The sequence below is a fragment of the Gorilla gorilla genome, chromosome 17, assembly GCF_029281585.2.
Source record: "Gorilla gorilla gorilla isolate KB3781 chromosome 17, NHGRI_mGorGor1-v2.1_pri, whole genome shotgun sequence".
In the NCBI taxonomy this organism is placed as follows: Eukaryota; Metazoa; Chordata; class Mammalia; order Primates; family Hominidae; genus Gorilla; species Gorilla gorilla.
In genome coordinates, this window is record NC_073241.2 from 40,959,857 (window position 1) to 40,982,071 (window position 22,215).

The 22,215-nt window shown below is 39.3% G+C and overlaps 1 protein-coding gene and 1 non-coding gene across 14 annotated transcripts in view; both read right to left on the reverse strand.

Moving 5' to 3' along the window:
• Nucleotides 1–12,631: 12,631 nt before the first annotated feature.
• ANKRD12 (ankyrin repeat domain 12) overlaps nucleotides 12,632–22,215 on the reverse strand; it is a 146,644-nt gene continuing 137,060 nt past the window's right edge. For 12 of the 13 annotated variants that reach the window (XM_019013953.4, XM_004059174.5, XM_055368646.2 and 9 more), the window contains 3 exons: nucleotides 20,431–20,574; nucleotides 16,773–16,868; nucleotides 12,632–15,472 (listed from right to left, as the gene is read on the reverse strand). In XM_019013953.4, the coding sequence (XP_018869498.1) occupies nucleotides 15,287–15,472; nucleotides 16,773–16,868; nucleotides 20,431–20,574 (426 nt within the window). In that variant the 3' untranslated portion in view covers nucleotides 12,632–15,286. The remainder of the gene's footprint in view (nucleotides 15,473–16,772; nucleotides 16,869–20,430; nucleotides 20,575–22,215) is intronic. The other variant, XM_019013954.4, reaches the window with a different exon arrangement.
• Nucleotides 18,332–18,432, reverse strand: LOC115931493 (small nucleolar RNA U13). Its single transcript, XR_004067976.1, has one exon. It is a non-coding gene; the product is annotated as a small nucleolar RNA U13 (small nucleolar RNA).

A 22,215-nucleotide genomic window follows, 5' to 3' on the forward strand; every position in this document is an offset into this window, starting at 1 on the left:
CTTCCAAGTAGCTAGAATTACAAGCTCATGCCACTATGCCCAGTTTATTAGTAATTTGATATGTAGTAATTTGATACTAGTGTAGCAGCAATAGAAATCTAATACAAAAAGCCTTTCAGAACTTTGAAGACTTTCCACTAGAGGCCATAGAGCATAGTTATTATCACACACTCTGGAGCCAGACTGCCTATGTTTGAATCTAACTCAGCCACTTTTTAGCTGGGTAATGTGTACTCTTCAGCAAGCTATTTAACCCCTCTGTGCCTCAGTTTCTTCAGCTGTAAAAGGGGCAGCATAATAAGAGTAATCCTACCTCATAGGTTTGTTGTAAGGATAAAATAAGTTAATATAATAAAGTGCTTATAATAGTGCTGATGGATATAACAGCAACCATATACATATAGATATGCCTGCTATTTTTTTTCTTTTTTCTTTTTTTTTTTTTTTTTTGAGACTGAGTCTCGCTCTGTCTCCCAGGCTGGAGTGCGGTGGTGTGATCTCAGCTCACTGCAACCTCCACTTCCCAGGTTCAAGTGATTCTCCTGCCTCAGCCTCCCGAGTAGCTGGGATTACAGATGGGTGCCACCACGCCCTAGTTAATTTTTGTATTTTTAGTAGAGGTGGGGTTTCACCATGTTTGCTAGGCTGTCTTGAACTCCCAACCTCAGGTGATCTGCCCACCTCGGCCTCCCAAAGTGCTGGGATTACAGGCATGAGCCACTGTGCCCGACTCACTTGCTATTATTATTCCATTGCCTTTTAGCATCCTGTTTTAGATGAGAAGTCTATGAGCTGATTTCATGCTCATTCTTTGTAGTTTATCTGCTCTTTCTCCCCAGATGGTTTTAGAATTTTCTCTTTAGGGTTTAGAAATGTCATCAAGGTGAGCCTAGCTAGGTATATGTCTTTACATTATTTCCATTTGCCATTAAGCCCTGTAGACCTGAACACTCAGATCTTTATTAAGCTAATAATTATTTTTTCTTTGTCTTTGTGTGTGTGTGTGTGTTTGACAAAGAGTCTTGTTCTGTCACCCAGGCTGGAGTGCAGTGGTGTGATCACAGCTCACAGCAGCCTTGACCTCCTGGGCTGAAGCGATTCTCCCGCCTCAGCCTCCTGAGTAGGTGGGAATACAGGTGTACACCACCACACTCATCTAATTTGTAAAATTTTTTGGTAGAGATAGGGTTTTGCCATATCGCTCATGCTGGTCTTGAACTCCTGAGCTCAAGTGATCCACCCGCCTCAGCCTCCCACGGTGCTGAGATTACAGGCGTGAGTCACCATGGCCAGCCTTTTGTCTCCTTTAAAAAAAAATTATCCTTTCCCTGTTTCTATGCACAGTCTCTGTAATGACTACTCTATTTATAATGGAACTCCTGGTTCACCTATTTATGTTTTCTTTCTTTCTTTCTTTTTTAAGACAGAGTTTCGCTCTTGTTGCCCAGGCTGGAGTGCAATGGCGTGATCTCGGCTCACTGCAACCTCCACCTCCCAGGTTCAAGCAGTTCTTCTGCCTCAGCCTCCTGAGTAGCTGGGATTACAGGCATGTGCCACCACGCCCAGCTAATTTTGTATTTTTAGTAGAGACAGGGTTTCTCCATGTTGGTCAGGCTGGTCTCGAACTCCCAACCTCAGGTGATCCACCTGCCTCAGCCTTCCAAAGTGCTGGGATTACAAGCATGAGCCACTGCGCCAGGCCTTATGTTTTCTTAATTTTCCATTTAAAATTTACATTTATTTTGTAGGAGATGGCAAGTGCCCATGGACTCTCATGGATGCTTCAAACAATCCTAATGTACTTTTTTTTTTTTTAATTTGAACAAGTTGTTTGAAAATTTCAACTGAAGACTGAATATTTAGGAACAGGCATGAGATTTTTTTAAAAAAGGATAGTATTGAACTGACATATAAAAGAATAATAAAAATGATTTCATATTGGTAGCAAACAAATAGATTAAACAGAGAGAATCCTAAAACACATTCATATCTATTCAACTTTAATACCATGGTAGAATCAGTATTTCAGATTGGTGAATTTGTGCAAAAAGCAGATGAATTCCCAGATATTCTCCTAATCCAGACTGTGTAGCAATGGTAGTCTCTTTTCTCTATCCTGACAGATAGAGTTTTCTAATAGCTCTTGATTTTCAGAGTAAAAATATAGTAAAATTATAGTATGGCCACCCAATAGATTCATTTTGCCCACTGCCCATATAGAGCCAATTTATCAAGACAGGGGAATTGCAACAGAGAAAGAGTTTAATTCACACAGAGATGGCTGCATGAATTAAACTCTTTATGGGATACCAGAGTTTTATTATGACTCAAATCAGCCTCTCTGAATTCAGAGGCTAGGATTTTTCAATGATAGTTTGGCAGACAAGGGAATGAGTGCTGCTGACTGGTTGGGGATGCAGTTGCATGGGTGTGGAAAATGGTTCTCATGTGCTGAGTCTACTTCTGGATGGGGCTGCAGGGCCAGTTGGTAGATCCAGGTGGAGCCATCAGTTGTCAGAAATGCAAAAACCTGGCCAGGCACGGTGGCTCACACCTGTAATCCCAGCAATTTGGGAGACTGAGCTGGGCGGATCACCTGAGGTCAGGAGTTCAAGACCAACCTGGCCAAAATGGCGAAGCCCTGTCTCCACTAAAAATACAAAAAATTAGCCGGATGTGGTGGTGCATGCCTGTAGTCCCAGCTACTCAGGAGGTTGAGGCAGGAGAATTGCTTGATCCTGGGAGGCAGAGGTTGCAGTGAGCCGAGATCACACCACTGCACTGCACTACAGCCTGGGCAACAGAGCAAGACTCTGCCTCAAAAAAAAAAAAGTGCAAAAACCTGAAAAGACATCCCAAAAGGCCAATGTTAAGTTCTATAACAGTGATGTTATCTGCAGGAGTAATTAGGGAAGTTGCGAATCTTGTGAGATCTATAATAATGGCTCGTCATTTGTAGCTACCCCTTAGCAGAATTCAGGCTCCTCTCATTCTCCTAACCTGGTGGTCTTTCATTAGCTTTACAAAGGCAGTTTAGTTTGGGGGAAGAGCTATTATCATTTAAAGTATAATCCAAATTTCTCCCAAAGTTAGGTTAGCCCAAGCCCAGGAATGACTAAGGGCAGTTTGGAGGTTAAAATCAAGATGAGGGTTGATTAGATCAGATCTCTTTCACTGTCATAATTTTCTCACTGTTATAATTTTTACAAAGGCAGTTTCAATGGAGTACAAGTCTCTATGATGTTTCCCTTCTCTTCTCACTGCCAGCTCTGTTCTACACCTCAAGGACCCTTGTGTGAATGTCACCTTGTTTGAATGTCACCTTGAATGAATGACACCTTGCATGAATGTCATCTTCCATGAATGATGATTCTGTACCTTGCATGAATGTCATCTTGAAAGAATGTTGCCTTGTGGGAATGACCTTCCATGAATTATGTCTTCAGTGAAGGACACCTTGTCTGAATGTCACCTTGCATGAACATCCCCTTGCATGAATGTCGCCTTCCATGAATTACGCCTGTGAATGACACTTTGCATGAATGTTGCTTTGCATGAATGATGCCTTCCATGAATTATGCCTTCCATGAATGTTGCCTTGCATGGATGTCATCTTGCATGAATGACCCAATTCTGTGCACACTCTTCAAAACAGCAGCACCTTGGCCACCACTTGGGTGTTCACACCTGCAGAGAAATTCACCCTCAGAGAACAGATCCAGAGGAAGGAACCATACGGACCCTGAAAGTAGCTTCAGGGTTAACTGGGTAGGGAATTAGAGTCCAGGAAACTTGTAGCATGGTCAAGAAAGGGGCTAGAGGAGTGCATGTGGAGTCAGTGAGCATGTTCCCTTGCCTGGCAGATACCCCATCCTGTGAGGACCTCTAAAGCACAAAGTCTAGGGCAGGGGCCCCTCCTGGTTGGGGCTAAGGCAGCTCTGCCTATACTGTCCAGTTTGCCCCAAACAGACTCTATTTACACCTACTGTCATGATGTACTTTTTAATAGAGCTTCCTTTCACTCATTAAAAATGTCCCAGTTTGGATGACAAATTCTATAGTCACTCCGCATATGTAGACTTCAGCTCTATGAAGGCAGGAACCACATCTATTTGGCGCCTAGCATAACATCTGGCACATAGTAAGGGCTAAAAAAAAAAACTGCTGAATGAACAGTTTATCTTTCATCCATATTGCTAACAAAAAGAGTCAAACTCTCCCTTAAAATATTTAAAGAGATTTATTCTGAGCCAAATATAAGTGATGAATGGCCTCTGACACAGCCCTCAGGAGATCCTGAGAACATGTGCCCAAGTTGGTTGGCCTACAGCTTGGTTTTAAACATTTTGGGGAGACATGAGACATCAATCAATACATGTAAGATGTATGGTCTAGAAAGGAAGGACAACTCGAAGCAGGAGCTTCAAGTCATAGGCCAAAGATTTTCTGACTGGCAATTGGTTGAAAGAGTAAAGTTATTGTCTAAAGACCTAGAACCAATAGATGGGAATGTCTGGGTTAAGATAAGGGGTTGTGGAAACCAACTTCCCATGATGTAGAGGAAGCCTCTGGTAGTAGGCTTTAGAGAGAATAGATTGTAAATGTTCTTGTTTTGTTTGTTTGTTTTTGTTTTTGTTTTTTTTGAGACGGAGTCTCACTCTGTCGCCAGGCTGGAGTGCGGTGGTGTGATCTCAGCTCACTGCAATCTCCACCTCCCGGGTTCAAGCCATTCTCCTGCCTCAGCCTCCAGAGTAGCTGGGATTACAAGTGCATGCCACCACACCCAGCTAATTTTTGTATTTTTAGTAGAGACGGGTTTCACCATGTTGGTCAGTATGGTCTCAATCTCCTGACCTCGTGATCTGCCTGCCTTGGCCTCCCAAAGTGCTGGAATTACAGGCATGAGCCACCGTGCCTGGCCTTTTTTTTTGAGACGGTGTTTTGCTCTTATTGCCCAGCTGGAGTGCAATGGCATGATCTCAGCTCACTGTAACCTCCACCTCCTGTGTTCAAGCTATTCTCCTGCCTCAGCCTCCCAAGTAGCTGGAATTACAGGCATGTGCCACCACGCCCGGCTAATTTTTTTTTGTATTTTTGGTAGAGACGGGGTTTCACCATGTTGGCCAGGCTGATCTTGAACTCCTGACCTCAGGTGATCCACCTGCTTCAGCCTCCCAAAGTGCTGGGATTATAGGCGAGAGCCACTGCACCCAGCCTGTAAATGTGTCTTATCAGAGCTGATTCTCTTTCAGATCAGGAAAAAGGCCTGGGAAAGCAACAGGATTCTCTTCAGAATGTAGATTTTCCCCACAAGAGACAGCTTTGCAAGACTACTTCAAGATATGGCAAAGAAACATAATATGGGGTAAAACACTTCAATTTCTTTCAGGGCCTGTGATCTGTCATGTAATGCTATACTAAAGTCAGGCTGGAATTTGGTATCTTATTGTTACAAAGAGTCTTCTTTTTCAGTCTTAAGACCTGTTTTAATGTTAATGCTGGTCAGCTGGGCCTGACTTCCAAAAGGGAGGAGGGTATAATGATGGGTGTCCGACTCCACTTCCCACCATGGCCTGAACTAGTTTTTCAGGTTATCTTTGGAATGCCCTTGGCCAAGAGGGAGGGGTCCATTCAGATGGTTGGGAGGCTTGGAATTTTATTTTTGATTTACAATATGAAGTTATATTTGAATTTGTCATGAAGTAGGGATCTATCATTTTATGTCCTCCAACTGACCCAGTACCATGTGTAATCATTATTGTCTGTTACACACCAATTGGAAATACTACCTATATCATGGTACAAAAGTTCAATATATATGAATCTGTTTCAGGATTCTCTCAATTTGATCTATTTGTTCTGCACTAATAACATATTTATTTTTGTTTAGCCCATTAGAGAATGTATATTTAAACCATTATTATTTATATTATCTGTTTATATAACACATCTGTAGAATATTTTTCTTACCAGAAGTGTTGTTCCAGAGGGCAGTCGTGTCAACATGGGATGGGGGTTGAGGCTCTGGAGGAAAGAGTTTTCTAATAGCCACAGCTGTTCAGAAATAAACAACAAGCTGGGCATAGTGGCACATGCCTATAGGCATGTCCCAGCTATTCAGGAGGTTGAGGTGAAAGAATCACTTGAGCCCAAGAGGTTGCTGCTGCAGTGAGCTGAGATCAGGCCATTGCACTCCAGCCTGGGTGACAGAGTGAGACCCCATCTCTAACAACAAAACAAAACAAATTAAAAAAAAAAAGACTTAGAAAAGTGTGCCTACAGTGTAAAGCATTAAAGCAAAGTGTCAGATCTCCAATTCAGGAAGCCATGGGGGAATTTAATTCTTATATAGCACCAGCAGCCATCAAGGAATTGGTGTGGGGGTAAATTTAGGTTTCCATTTAAATTTGGCAAAAACCAATCAACCAACCACATAAGTATAGTTCCTTTCCCTTCTGTTATATTTACACAGCAACTCATTGTGCAAATTTATAATGTATTTTTAGCTCACCTTTATTTTATAGAAGTGCTAAGTCAGCAGTTCTCAAAGTGTAGCCTACAGACTTTCCAATGATAGGAAAACATTCTTTATTATTTGCAATTGTAAGTGTTGCCATTTGTACCAAAACAATGGTACATGAAACTGTTGGTGCCTTAGCACAAACTGAAGCAGCTGCAGCCAACTGTACCAGGAATTATTGCATTCTCCATTGCCAAGCTCTCATTGTTAAAAGCAAAAACCAAACCAAACCAAAACAAACAAACAAACAAAAAAACACCACCAAATTAGCTGGGAGTGGTGGCACATGCCTGTAGTCCCAGCTGAGGTGGGAGGACCCAAAGAGCCCAAGAATACAAGGTTATAGTGAGCAGTGATTGTGGCATTGCACTCCAGCCTGGGTGACAGAGCAAGACGCTGTCTAAAAAAAATAAAAATGAATTAAAAACCCAACTTTATTTTTTTTGTTGTTGGAGACGTAGTTTCACTTTGTTGCCCAGGCTGGAGTGCAGTGGCACGATCTTGGCTCACTGCAACCTCCACCTCCTGGGTTCAAGCAATTCTCCTGCCTCAGCCTCCCAAGTAGCTAGGATTATAGGCATGTGCCACCACGTCCAGCCAATTTTGTATTTTTAGTAGAGACGGGGTTTCTCCATGTTGGTCAGGCTAGTCTCAAACTCCCGACCTCAGGTGATCTGCCCACCTCGGCCTCCCAAAGTGCTGAGATTACAGGCATGAGCCACTGCGCCTGGCCATAAAGGCCAACTTTTTAATGTTGCTGATAAAACAGTAAAAATTATTGATTTTATTTAATCTCAATCCTTGGGTCCACATCTTTTTGTTACTCTGTTTAAAAAATGGGAGAACACATAAAATGCTTTTGTTGCATACCAAAGTAAAGTGATTGGAGAAAAGTCCTTGACTGAGTTGCAAATCCAAATGCTTTTTCCATGAGACTGACGAACTATGGTTATATAACCGAATACCCCAGCCTTGAAAGACATTTTGAAACCTTTGTCCCTTGGGCCAGGCGTGGTGGCTCACACCTGTAATCTCAGCACTTTGGGAGGCCGAGGCGGGCGGATCACGAGGTCAGGAGTTTGAGACCAGCCTGGCCAACATGGTGAAACCCCGTCTCTACTTAAAAAAAAAAAAAAATACAAAAAGTAGCTGGGCATGGTGGTGGCAGGCGCCTGTTATCCCAGCTACTGGGGGAGGCCAAGGCAGGAGAATCGTTCGAACCCAGGAGGTGGAGATTGCAATGAGCCGAGATCACGCCATTTCACTCCAGCCTGAGTGACCGGGCAAGACTCTGTCCCCCTCCCCGCCCCCACAAAAAAAAAAAAAAAGTTTGCCCTCCTTTCATCACATGTGGGTTCTCATGTTTGGCCTCTGTGTGGCGTGCAGCCAGACTTGAGCAGGCTGCAGTTACGCACGCGTGGCTCCTTCACATACATATTCTTGAAAATAAATGAAGCAAGTATGTCACTTTTTAAGGAAGACAATGGCAAGTGTTTGTTGCCAATGAGAAAGCCTATGCTTTCAAGTGAAAACTGGAATTTTGGAAAACTTGTATATGTCATATAGAGTTTAAGAGCTTCCCACTACTTAAACAATTTTTCTGATAAGATCACTGGTGATAAAATGTGAATTTTTTTTGATTTTGTATAATGAAAGGTGTCAGCATTGGAAGATCTGAATACTTCAGTGAAACATTATTTTCCAAATGATGAAGGCATGATGGTACAAAATAATGCACTGGCAAAAGATCCATTCAAAGTACAAGACAGTCAAATGAATTTTAATGTAACAGAATTAGGAAAAGTTCATAAAAGCTCATGGATATGGTTTCTGATTCCACAAGGCAACTAACCTTTTAGAAACTGCTTGTCATGTTTTGATGTGGAATTAAAGAATAATGCCCATAATTATCTAAAAATCTATTAAAATATTTCTCTTTTCCTACTGCATATTTGTGATGTCATATTTTCTTTAACACCAAAAAAGCAAAACCAAAACAGATCCCGACACATTGAGTGTGGAAGCAGAAATGAAATTCCAGCTGTGGCTGGGCACGGTGGCTCACGCCTGTAATCCCAGTACTTTGGGAGGCTGAGGCGGGGGGATTACGAGGTCAGGAGATCAAGATCATCCTGGCTAACACGGTGAAACCCTGTCTCTAATAAAAATACAAAAAATTAGCCAGGCGTGGTGGTGGGCGCCTGTAGTCCCAGCTACTCGGGAGGCTGAGGCAGGAGAATTGCGTGAACCCGGGAGGCAGAGCTTGCAGTGAGCCGAAATCGTGCCACTGCACTCCAGCCTGGGCGACAGAGCGAGACTCCGTGTCAAAAAAAAAAAAAAAAAAAAATTCCAGCTATCTCTTATTAGGCTAGACATTAAGAAGATTTGCCAAAATGTAAAATAATGTACTTTCCTGATTTTTAGTTTTGGAAATATATTTTTTATAAAAATAAACACAAAATAGGTTTACTGATTAATATTCTTTAAAATTGTTTTAATCTCTAATATAGTAAATATCAAGATATCTCACAAAGACAAAAGCTCTCAAAGTACTTTACTTTAGGAGTCCAGCGGGTACTATGACCAAAATGTTTGAGAACTGGGACCGAGGTAAATGCTGTGTAAATCCTCAAATGACACATATCCTGACACACCTCATGGAGTCCTAAGTGTGTGCTGGTTGATTTCATGCATAGATGCATGTAAATCAGCAGGACGGCTGGAAACTTGCCCACATGACCCGGTTCAGACAATTCATCTCCTTTCTAAAGTTCACTTATGATACCGGACTTTTTCATGACTTATCCACCCTATGCTTAAAAAACACACAGTATTAAGAACGACATAAATACTTGTTCTACAACTCAGGCAATATGGAAAGGGTGTCAAGAAGTAATAGGTTAATTCAGGAGGGGGTTTTGAAAACTTCTGAATGTCAAATACAAATGGCCTTACAATGAATAGAGGTGGTGCTCCTGAGACCTAAAGGTATTGTGTACCCATGTGGCCTCATGATTGCTAGTTATTAAAGGGAAAAAACTTGTTTTTTTGGGCGACTTAAGACATCTACTAAATACTCTGGGACGATCGTTATCAATGTAAAGGAATTGTTAAAAGGTGAGGAAACTAGTCACTAAGAGAAATGGAAAGGCAAGCCATACACTGGGTAAAAACATCCATGACAATTGTATCTGACAAAGGACTTTTATGCGGCTTATAAAGGATTCCTACAAATGAATAATAAGAAGACAACCCAATTAAAAATAGGCAAAATAGGACATTTCAAAAAATAAGACGTATAAATGGCCAATCAGCGTATGAAAGGTATGCTCAATCTCTTTAATCACCAGAGAAATGTAAATTAAAACCACAAGATACCACTACACATCTAGGAGAATAGCTGAAATTGAAGAGTGACAATGCCAAATATTGATGGGGATTCAGAGTAACTGGGCCTCCTACTGGTTGCTGATTGATAGGGGTATAAAATGATACAACTGCTATTGAGAACTGTTTTTTTTTTTTTTTTTTTTTTTGAGACGGAGTCTTGTTCTGTTGCCCAGGCTGGAGTGCAGTGGCATGATCTTGTCTCGGCTCATTGCAACCTCTGCCTCCCAGGTTCAAGCGATTCTCATGCCTCAGCCTCCCTAATAGCTGGGACTACAGGCACGCACCACCATACCCAGCTAATTTTTGTATTGTAGAGACGGGGTTCACCATGTTGATCAGGCTGGTCTGGAACCCCAGATCTCAAGTGATCCACCCACCTTGGCTTCCCAAAGTGCTGGGATTACAGGCGTGAGCCACTGCGCCCAGCCGATAACTGTCAGTTTCTAATAAAGTGAAACATGCACCTACTCTATGACCTAGTGTTTGTACTCCATGGTATGTACCGAAGAGAAATGAAACAATATGTCCACAAAATAGGCTTGCAGATTCACAGGTTTATTAACAATAGTCCCAAACTGGAAACAATCCAAATACCAACAAGAGAACGAATAAACAAATTTGTACAATACACTACTACTCATTAATCAATTACGACTCATTACTGTTAGGTGCAACATGGATGAATTTCAAAACGTCATGTTGAGAGAAACAAGGCAGACAAGAAAGTATGTATGACTCTATTTCGATGAAGTTCAAGGCTAGGTACAACTAATGTATGGTGATGGGAAATCAGCACAGTGGCTGCCTCAGGGGTAGTGACTGGAGAGAGGCATGAGTGAACTTTCTAGAGTAATGAAAATGTTTTACAATATCTTAATTTGGGTGATGGTAACATGAGTGTTTACATTTGTCAGGATTTATCAAACTGCCTAGTTAAGATCTGGGTAATTTTATTGAATACAGACTATAACAATGAAAAAAAAACTGAGAAAGTTATTGATATTCTCTTGAGTGATGAGTGCATAGGTGGTGCCTTTTAAACTTGTAAACACATGCTACATATGTGATATACTTTTTTTTTTTTGGAGACAGAGTTTCACTCTTGTTGCCCAGGCTGGGGTGCAATGGCGTGAGCTCACTGTAACCTCCGCCTCCAGGGTTCAAGCGATTCTCCTGTCTCAACCTCCCAAGTAGCTAGGACTACAGGCAGGCACCATCAAGCCTGGCTAATTTTTGTATTTTTAGTAAAGAAAGGGTTTCACCATATTGGCCTATTTTCTTTTTTTTTTTTGAGATGGAGTCTCGCTCTGTCGCCCAGGCTGGAGTGCGGTGGTACGATCTCGGCTCACTGCAAGCTCCGCCTCCCGGGCTCACGCCATTCTCCTGCCTCAGCCTCCCGAGTAGCTGGGACTACAGGCGCCCGCGGCCACACCCGGCTGATTTTTTGCATTTTGTTTAGTAGAGACGGGGTTTCACCGTGTTAGCCAGGATGGTCTCGATCTCCTGACCTCGTGATCCACCCGCCTTGGTCTCCCAAAGTGCTGGGATTACAGGCGTGAGCCACTGCGCCTGGCCTGGCCTATTTTCTTTTATGAGGACGCTGTCCATGTATAAAAACACTTTTATTTGCAGTTATTATATAGCATTTAACCACTGGGAAAACCCAACCATTTTTTTAGTTGTACTTTTTGCTATTTTTATGCTAATACTTAATTTGTTTAAAGCCATTTTGATTAATGGAATTGTTTTAATTTGCCTCAGTTTCTTCTATGAATTCTACTTTTACTGACTGTAAATACTTTGGGTGACTATCTCTGTGGAGGCTTAAAAAAATACTCCATTTTAGGTACAAAGACGACTCCCAAGAAGCCACTTAAATAATGATGAATTACAAGATATTTTAACCACTAAACTCACACAAGCTTTTCCATTATTATCTCTTCTAACAATAATTTTGCCCTAAATATTTAAAAATAATTTTTACAAACGGTGAAAATGCTTCCTTTAAACTTTTTAAAAAGAGGACTATTTCATTGAGTTTTACAGAGTCAATTTCTTCTATATAAAATTTTGGGTTTTTATAGAGACAATAATTTTCTTTTTGGAAAACTGTATTAGGTCTGCACTCAATTTCTAAAATAACTGTCTAATTGTTAAGTCCCATTCAAATGAGCTTCATGGGGTCTTTGAGATGTTTCCAGTTATGAAGTTTGTAGCATGTCTAATACAGGCAATCCTGTTCTATTGTGCTTTGCTTAATTGTGCTTTGTACATATTGGCGTTTTTTACAAATTGAAGGTTTGTGGCAACCCTGTTTCAAGCAAGTCTATTGGTGCTCTTTTTCCAACAGCATGTGCTCACTTTGTTACCATTTTTTAGCAATAAAATATTTTTAAACTTATGTACATATTTTTAGACATAATGCTATTGCACACTTAATATAGTATAAACAAAACTTTTATATGCACTGGGAAACCAAAAAATTCCTCCTGACTCGCTTTGTTGTGGTATTTGCTTTACTGAGATGGTCTGGAACCTAAAGTACGTCTGAGGTATGCCTGTACTTAAAAATTCACTTGTGAGACTTCTCATTATTAAATAGATTTGAACTTGAAAGGCTAATTCTTCAAAGGCTGTTTCTTTTCCCAGGATGAATATTTCTGCAATTTTGCTAGCTGCCCAAGTAAAATTAAGTAAAAAAACAGTTAGCACACATTTCACTTATTTTTTCTATAAAAATATAACTCTTTATTAAATAACATGCACAAATATCAACTAGTCATTAAACAGATATTTAGAACAAATTGTAAAGAAATACAAATCCTTAGGTACAATTTAGTATCTTGTTCATGATATTTGAAGAGTTTAAAAAGAATCACTGATTAAACTAACCATCCTTTTTCTTTCTGAATCCAAAACCTTTTCAGGCATATACTCCATTCCAAATTTTTTTCTAGCATTTCAGAGCTTCAGAATATCTTTAATACCAAAAGCCCTTAACTACTTATTTGATTATACATTTCCAATGAGAAGGCATTAACTTTTCTTTTAAGCTATCATTAGCTTTGAGTCTCTTTATAAAAGAAATTTGTAGAAGCATAATCATGGCAGAGAGGCTCCAGCTTTTTGAGGTACCATTTAAGAGAGTGAGAACTGTGGTTAAGACTAAAAAGCTGGGATGACTAAAATTCACCAGATTCCTTCTTGTCGCTTTTATCTTCTAAAAGCTTGTTCTGTTTGGGCCAACAGTGCTATTTCCCAGACCTCTGGTTGAACCATCAGAACAAAATGCCCTATAAACTTACCCCTCTCTGATTTCCTATAACTTCAAAGTTCAATTATCTGGTTTTTTATTTTTATGATTTGCCACAGTATCCCATCCAATTTCCTTTTTAGGCAAAAGTATAAACAAACTTTGCAGTAAGTTTTCATATTAAAAAGTATTGCTTTTATAAATTAGCTTTTAATGTTCCCAGGCTTAATAAACTTAACTTCAACAGAACCAGTGCTTCGAAATCTACCCTGCCTTTCTGGCCCAATTTATCCAATAAAAAAGGCCAAAATCTCTCACCTAAATTTCTAAGGAAAACTACATCCAACCTTTATAATAAAGTCCTTGCACTGTGTATTTTTTTTTACATGTGCTGCTTTATTGCGCATGCCAAGTACAGTAAGAATTAAAATATAAACTGATGTAAAAATTCAAAAATCCCTAAGCTTAATATGTACCTTTGCACTCAAAAACATTTACATTCTCTCCCATTAGCTGGAATTTCCAACTTGCACTAGATCACTTCATTCCTCACATATTTGCTTCACTTTTCTCTATCGGAACAGAAAACATTCAGTATTATAATTCAAGAAAGTACTGTGGAAAGTTTTGCAAATTTTACCTCATATACTTATGATAAATTGTACGCTAACCTAATTTTCCTTTCAGAAATGTCTAACAAGTTCAGCAGCAGATTTCAGACCTGAAATATTCCTGAATATTTAATTTACATCATGTTATAGGAGAAACTGGATTTTTTTCTAAGTATATTGCTAATTTATTATAAAACAGCATACCAAGTTTTATTTCAATTATAAAATTTTGCAAATTATGTTTTGCATCTTGATACAAGGAAAAAAATACAACATATTAACCTGTTTTTCATAAACATTTCAGAGATTGACTGGAATATTCCTATATTTCTTTTACTTATTTTGACTACCAAATATCTTTGATTTGCATACTTGGTTTTTATTTTAAAAGTGCAAAGGCTATTAAGCTTAAAACATTAAGCAATGTAAAAAAGTTTTACAATGATTTAACATGACCAATAAAATTTATTAAACGTATTTACATATATTCACAGATTCTTTCATAGGTGAATATTAAAATAGACATTTACAATTTCAGAATTTTCATTCAAAGGCATTTATTTTTTTCCTGGGGAAATAGGCTTTACTGTGAGATGAAAAAAGAGCTAAGTTTCTTTGTATGACTAAGTCTAAATAATATGTCCAGCACAGTAAGTCACAGGTCTACTAGAGGAGACTAGTATGAAATGCCTTACACTACTGCAGGCATCAATTATGGAGAGTTAAATTATAGGAAGCATGCAATACAACTAAGCCACATCTTTGCAGTTATGGTGATGAAAACAAGCTAACTGAAACACCTGCATGCTGTATTTAAAAGTTTTCTACCTGTACACACTACTACTACACTCCATACAAACCACAACTTTGGTCCAATAAAACATGAGACAAAACAGTTTTACAGGTATTTCTTTGTACATGTTTTGACTACCAATCCCTTTATACAGTTTGACCATTAATTACAAGATTTACATCTGCACAATATGTATAAAATAAGTTATTAAAAAGGAAGACAATATTAAAACTTTCAAAAAGAAAACTGTACAATTTACAGATAATAAACTGAAGAAATTTTGTGCCAAGTTTTTCTCCCACATTAGAAACTATTTGGTAGGAATTGAACCTTTTAGTTTATTGATATATATTTTTTAATAAAACCTGAAAGAGATTTGAATACTAGTGGTTATCTTATTACCCAGAGCGCTAACAACTTCCAGCGCTGTTAGCAGATTCTCAACTTTTTAAATATCTACCAGTCTGCCAACATGCTCTAATGCAATAGTTACCTTTCCCAATATAAATAATAGTTTTCTATTAGAAACTGTGTTTGGATCTAAGATCCAAAATAATTCTCATTTTTTATAAAATGACAGTGTTTACTACATAACCAACTATAATCGAACTTTACTAACAATTGTAAAGACATGAGTATTTTTGTCAAAAGGCAGTATTCCACAGTATAATGCTTGAGCATCACCAGTTTAGGACAATACCATCAGGAAGTACTGACTGCTATATAGGAGTCAATTCAAAGTCGTCGTTAACATCAACAAGGGGAACATAAAACTCCTGGATTTCGTAAATGCTGATAGATTTATAGGTGGCAGGATCAAGTTCCTGGAGTTTGAGCTGCCATTCTAACCTCTGGACAGCATTTAAAGCCGCAGCTTCATGTTGTTGCCTCATTAAAAGACAGGTCTATTTAAAAGAAGAGAAGAGTTACTTGATTATTCTGTTAACTTTGCTTTGTTTAAAAATTAATCTCATCCAGTTTCTTTAGGGACTAAAATGGACACATCAGGAGCATAAAAAGCATTTGAACTACAAGTCCCTTTCTTTCTTTTTTTTTTTTTTGAGACAAGAGTCTTGCTCTGTCTCCCAGGCTGGAGTGCAGTGGCGAGCTCTGGGCTCACTGCAACCTCCGCCTCCTGGGTTCAAGCGAGTCTCCTGCTTCAGCCTCCCAAGTAGCTGAGACTACAGGCATGTGCCACCATGCCCAGCTAATTTTTGTATTTTTCTTAGAGATGGGGTTTCACCATGTCGGCCGGGCTGGTTTTGAACTCCTGACCTCAGGTGATCTATCTGCTCACGTAGGCCTTCCAAAGTTCTGGGATTACAGGTGTGAACTGCCACACCCGGCCTACAAGTCCATTTCTGTTTTATCCTGTTTGTACACACATACCAACTATTTGTGGGTCTGCAACTTCATTTTCATCTTATACAGCACGGGTCCCCAACCCCCAGGTCACGGACTGGTACCGATCCATGGCCTGTTCAGAACTGGGCCACACCGCAGGAGGTGAGTGGCGGCAAGCAAGCATTACCACCTGAGCTCAGCCTCCTGTTAGATCAGCAACGGCATTAGATTCTCATAGCAGCTCAAACCCTATTGTGAACTGCACATGCGAGGGTTCTAGGTTGCATGCTCCTTATGAGAATCTAATGTCTGATGATCTGAGGTGAAAGTTTCATCCCCAAACCATCCTCCCACCCCAACCCATGGAAAAATTGTCTTCCACGAAACTGGTCCCTGGTGCCAAAAAGGTTGGGACTGCTGTTATAGATTTTAATTTGAAAATATTATTTCAAATTATGAGATTTCAAATTATCAAAAGAAACATGAAAATCTAGGGGGGAAAGACTTCTGAAATGATTCAAAATCTCAAATCAAATAATTTATAGATTTGAAAATTATATTCCTTTTCTTACCATTCTCCTATTCTTTCGTATGTTCAAGCTATAACCAGACAGGTACACTGGATAGTAAGCATGAAGACCCACACTAGAAACTGCATTTTCTGTGGCAGTTTCCTCTTTCATACTACAACTAGTCCTTAAAATGGACTTGTGGTCTTTATCTTTCCAATTGTGGCCCAGTGTGAGGATTCATGACTAACCAGTATTTCCCCTCCTAATTATTTCTCCCTAATACAGCTGTAGAGTTTTTTTTTTAAGAAGGGGGAAGCATTCATTTAAACTGACTTCCAAACATACATACCTTTAATTTGTCAAATTTATCATCCACATCTTGTAACCAAGACATGAATTGTCTTGCATTAAAGCGATCCCTCACAGAAGTTTTACTGTCATCAGACTAAAAGAGAAAAGTATTATAAAATACAATAAATCACTTTAAAATCTATATGCCATTATAGTATTTTTATGGTATATGCTGCTTTCTTAGTAACGATGAAAATATATTTTGAGAAATATATAAATTGAATACTGTTGAAGTTGGTAAAACTTTTATTTCCACATTGTGTAGACAGATTGGTTATTAGAATTCTTGGGATGGTAGGTTTAATTATTAATTAAAATAGATTCCTATTGCTCTAAGTCAAAGACATTTCTCAAAAAGGCATGTTACATTAAGTACTGTGCCTGTGACATTATTACTGTATAACCAATTACAGATTTAATTTTAATGTTACAGTTTACTATCTGTAGGGACAAAAAGTATCCAGGTGGGAGAGAGCTGCCTTTGAGGCCAAAATTTCTTCCAGGACCAATATCTGGGGTGCTCATGAAGAAATTCTTTATCAACACTTAAGAATACCAGTTTTGGAATTAACAGACTATATTCAAATTCTAGCTCTGTATCTTACTATGTGATCTTGAACTAATTATACAGTTTCAGTCTTATACTCTGTAAAATGTGGTAACCTCTCTTCAGCTTGTTTTGAGAATGAAAAGTGTCTATAAAGCCCTCATCATAATGCTTAGGTACACAGGAAGCACTCAATGCAGCACTCACTCCATTACTACCACTAACAGTGCTGTCAAACTGACATCCAGGCAGCAGGTAGCTCCCACACTCACATTTTCTTTTTTTTTTTTTTTGAGATGGAGTCTCTCTCTGTTACCCAGGCTGGAGTGTAATGGTGTGATCTTGACTCTCTGCAATCTCCACCTCCCAGGTTCAGGCGATTCTCCCGCCTCAGCCTCCCAGGTAGCTGGGATTACAGGCACCCGCCAACCACACCTGGCTAATTTCTGTATTTTTACTAGAGACATGGTTTCACCATATTGGCCAGGCTGGTCTCGAACTCCTGACCTCGTGATCTGCCCACCTTGGCCTTCCAAAGTGCTGGGAATACAGGCGTAAGCCACCGTGCCTGGCCACTACTCACATTTTTAGCAGTTATAATTTCTTCACTGGTGCCCCAAGTTAGATGTTTTGACTATTTAAAATGTTATTGTTGACTCTTAAGTATTACAAGTTTATTTATTTATTTTTCTTTACCACATTTCAGGTGCTCAAACAAGTTTATTTTGAAAAGGAAGAAGTGATAAGAGAGTAGACTAATGGATGATCCGAGCCTCTACCCAAAGAAAAGTAGACTTTTTTCCCTTTAGTTCCTTCCAAGGCTACTCCCATAGGAAATACGCATGCTACTTGAGACCTTCTACTCTAAAGCCAGCTGTAAAAGGGTGGATAACAGTTCCATATTTAAGTCAGTCACCAAAAATGCAGAAATGTTTTTAGCGTAAGTTTCTCTCTGTCAAGAGTATACACCTCACATTTTGGTATCTCATCAAGCTGAATTTCTTCCCCCATGTCAGACAGGTAATGTGTGCACAATGCAACAAGGTTTGAGAGAGGCCTGTCTCACACAGTGTGAAAACCCAATCATCAGGCTTATGATCCACAAAAGGATCTCAGCAAGCTTAATTTAATCTAAAGGCAGGTGGTCTGGATCATTAAGAAAATCTGGGGCAGGGAAAATGAATTACTCAAGTTATCAAAATCCCTTTATAACTGAAAATTTATACTGTTCTAGGAAAACGCATTTATTTTTTAAATTCTCTTTTTAACCTGTATGATACTGGGCATTCCTCAACTCTGCTGTATTTGATTACCAATATGTTTTCATCTATTTTAAATCTCATCAGAAATTTCTTAATGTTTTTGTCTAACAGTTTCCCACCTCAATTTCCAGCTCTGCTATGAATTTGTTTTTATTTTTAATGAATTTAATTAATTACTTTACTTTTAAGAAACAGGGTGTCACTCTGTCACCCAGGCTGGAGTGCAGCGGGCGCAATCATACCTCACTGCAGGCTCGAACTCCTTGGCTTAATCGATCCTCCCACCTTAGCCACCTGGGGTAGCTGGGGCTACAGGCATGCGCCACCATGCCAGGCTTTAAAATTTTTATGTCTTTTGTCATTTCAATGAGTTTTGGGAGAAAGAAGGAATCAACAGGTATGTATATATTTACTCAACCATTCTGAGCTAGAAATCAAGAGACTTTTCATTGTAGCTCGATTATAAACCTCAATTTATATTGCTCTAAAACTCATTTCATTTCTCTCTGATTGCTCAATACTTAAAAAGATCTCAAGATACCACTGTTTAGTCCAGCCTATAAGAACATGGTTAAACTGTTAATTGCAGTTATTAAAAACCATCCATTCTTCCCTTTAAACATCTTTAAATATGAAAGTTCTAGAAAGTCCCTCAGTGGCCTCTCCAGTGCCTATTTCTTTAGTCACACAGTTCTTTCTGAAGAGATACAATGATTCATGTTAATAGCGTCCTCAGATATCTCTGAACACTTTCATTTGAAATAAAAGTTGGTGCCTTTAAGTTTTTTTTTTTTTTTTTTTTTTGAGACAGGGTCCCACTGTTGCCCAGGCTCGAGTGCGGTGGTGCAATCCAGCTCATTGCAGCCTTGGCCTGCCAGGCTCAACAGATCCTCCTACCTCAGCCTCCCTGGTAGCTGGGACTACATGTGTGCCCCACCACACCCAGTTAATTTTTATATTTTTTGTAAAGGCGGGGTTTCACCATGTTTCCCAAGCTGGTCTTGAACTCCTGAGCTCAAGTGATTGCCCACTTTGGCCTCCCAAAGTGCTGGGATTACAGGCATGAGCCACCACGCCCATTCAGTGCCTTAAGTTTGAAACCTACCTATCTAGTTCAATCTTGATTTTTTTATAGATGAGAAAAATAAAGCTCAGAAGAGTCTAAAAATATTTTTCTGTGATATACCCTATTATCCTTTGTATTACTAGCTTATTTCCTTTAAAACAGCATTTCCTAGTCTGTTTTCAGGTGATAATCCTTCACTGTTTATTATAAAAATTTTAATCTTTAAATTCTTTCTTTTCTGGTTAATAAGCCATAAAAAAATTCTGAAAACTAATATGACTGGTTCTGAGTTCATGTAATTTACATGTGGCAGTAAACTTTATTGAAGATATTTCTCCAGTCTTCCACAGTTCATGTATTCCACCAACATTCAAAGTCAAACCAGAAGACTCGCTCTGTTTTTAGGACTGTCACAACCTAGAGGTGCCATCTAGCTGTACTATTTTTCAGTGTACAATAGCTTTCTAGCTGCCTGAAGGTCAGAACTAAAGGTATAAACATTCACTTTAGAAACAAATTATGTGTACCTGTAAGGGCACTATCCTAAATGTACAGGTGTTTTGTGATCATCTGCTTTTATAATAGAAACCTAATGTTTACAGTGCTTTAGAAAATGGAGGACCAGTTGATCTGGAAGTACTCTGGCTTGAAAAAGTTTTTTTTCTTCTTTGACCTTTAATGATTGTTGAGTTCAAGTTCTTTCTATGGAAATAGATTCTAAAAATAGCCAAGTTGCATTTTTTCAGACCATTCCTTCTAAATGTATCAACAAACATTTTACCTGAGAGTCCAATGGTACATTGTATACTTCGGCATCCAGCAAAACAGTACAAGCACTAAATGGCAGTGTTTGATTTGCCAATGTTCTTGCAGCTCTGTAATGAACTCGCAAAACTTCTTGTTCGTTGGATACAATGAGTTTTTCCTAGTTGAATAAAGAATTAAAAAAAATTCTTCAACAAATTTTTGTTTAAGAACAGTCTTACTCTCTCTCCTAGGCTGGAGTGCAGTGGTGTGATCACAGCTCACTGCAGCCTTGACCTCCTGGGCTCAAGCAATCCTCCCACCTCAGCCTCCCTAGTAGTTGGGACTACAGGCATGTGCCATGAAGCACAGCTAATTAAAAAAATATATATATATTTTTAGAGACAAAGTCTCACTATGTTGCCCAAACTGGTTTCAAAATCCTGGGCTCAAGTGATCCTCCCACCTCAGCTTCTCAAAGTGCTGAGATTACAGGCCTGAGCCACTGTGCCTAGCCTCTTCTCACTCTGTCACCCAGGCTGGTGTGTAGGCATGATCCTAGTTCACTGTAATCTCGAAATCCTGGGCTCAAGCAATCTTTCCACCTCAGCCTTCTGAGTAGCTAGTACTATAGGTGTGGACCACCACACTTGGCTAATTATTAATTTTTTTTTGTAGAAACAGGGGTCTCACTATGTTGCCCAGGCTGGTCACCATCTCCTGGGCTCAAGAGATCCTCCCCTCTTGGCCTCCCAAAGCGCTGGGATTACAGGTGTAACCCACATACCTGGCCAACATATTTTAATCATTTTATCTTATTTCAAAAACAATTTGTTAGGCCAGGCATAGTGGCAAGACCCCATCTCTACAAACAAACAAGCTAAATAACCCAAATTTCAGAGTAGTCTTTTCTTCACAGTAGGCTTGAGAAATTTGAGAACTCCCAGTGTTCCAAAAGTAGAAATACATTTTCTCTCTCCAAAACTACCAGTTTCTCTATTTTTAAATTATTTTTCCAAGTATGGTGGTATAAAATAGTGGCTTTTAGTGTATTTACCAAGATGTTCCACCATCACCAGAACATTTCCATCACTCCAAAAAGAAACCTGCTACCCATCAGCAGTCATTCCTTACTCCCTCCACCCCCTTCCTCTATGCTCCTAGTAACCAACAATCTAACTTTTGTCTCTATGAATTACCTATCTTGAACATTTAATATACATGGAATCACATAATATGCAATATGTGGTCTTTTGTGATTGGCTTCTTTCACTTGGCATAATGATTTCAAGGTTCATCCATGTTGTAGCATGCATCAGTACTTTATCCCATTTTATGGCTGAAAAGTATGTTCTACTGCATGGATATACCACATTTCATTTATTCATCAGTTGATAGACATTTGGGCTTGAAGGGTGGCAGAAAATGCTACCCCAAAATATGCCACTTTGGCATAAGCATTATTTTGAGCTAAAGGCAATCTGAAGTCAGCAGGCTCAAGAGTGCTCTGACCTCCCCTTTTCTACCTGAAAGCCAGAGATAAAACTCCCATGGGAAAGATGCTCTCCTGAAGCCAGGAGGAAAGAAACATTCTTGTGACCAGTGACAGGGAGTCAAGGCCAAGAGAATTCTGTACAAACAGACCTTGTTAAAATAACTTTCATCTTCCTTTAGCTGTCCAGTAGATTTTAGTTACTTTTCCACAGCTGCCTTTCTTTCTTCAACCTAGCATAAAATCACTCAGGTTTTGCCACGTCTTTGGCTCCCATGTGACATAAATCTTAAATAAATCTGCACATTTTTCTCCTGTTAATCTATGTCA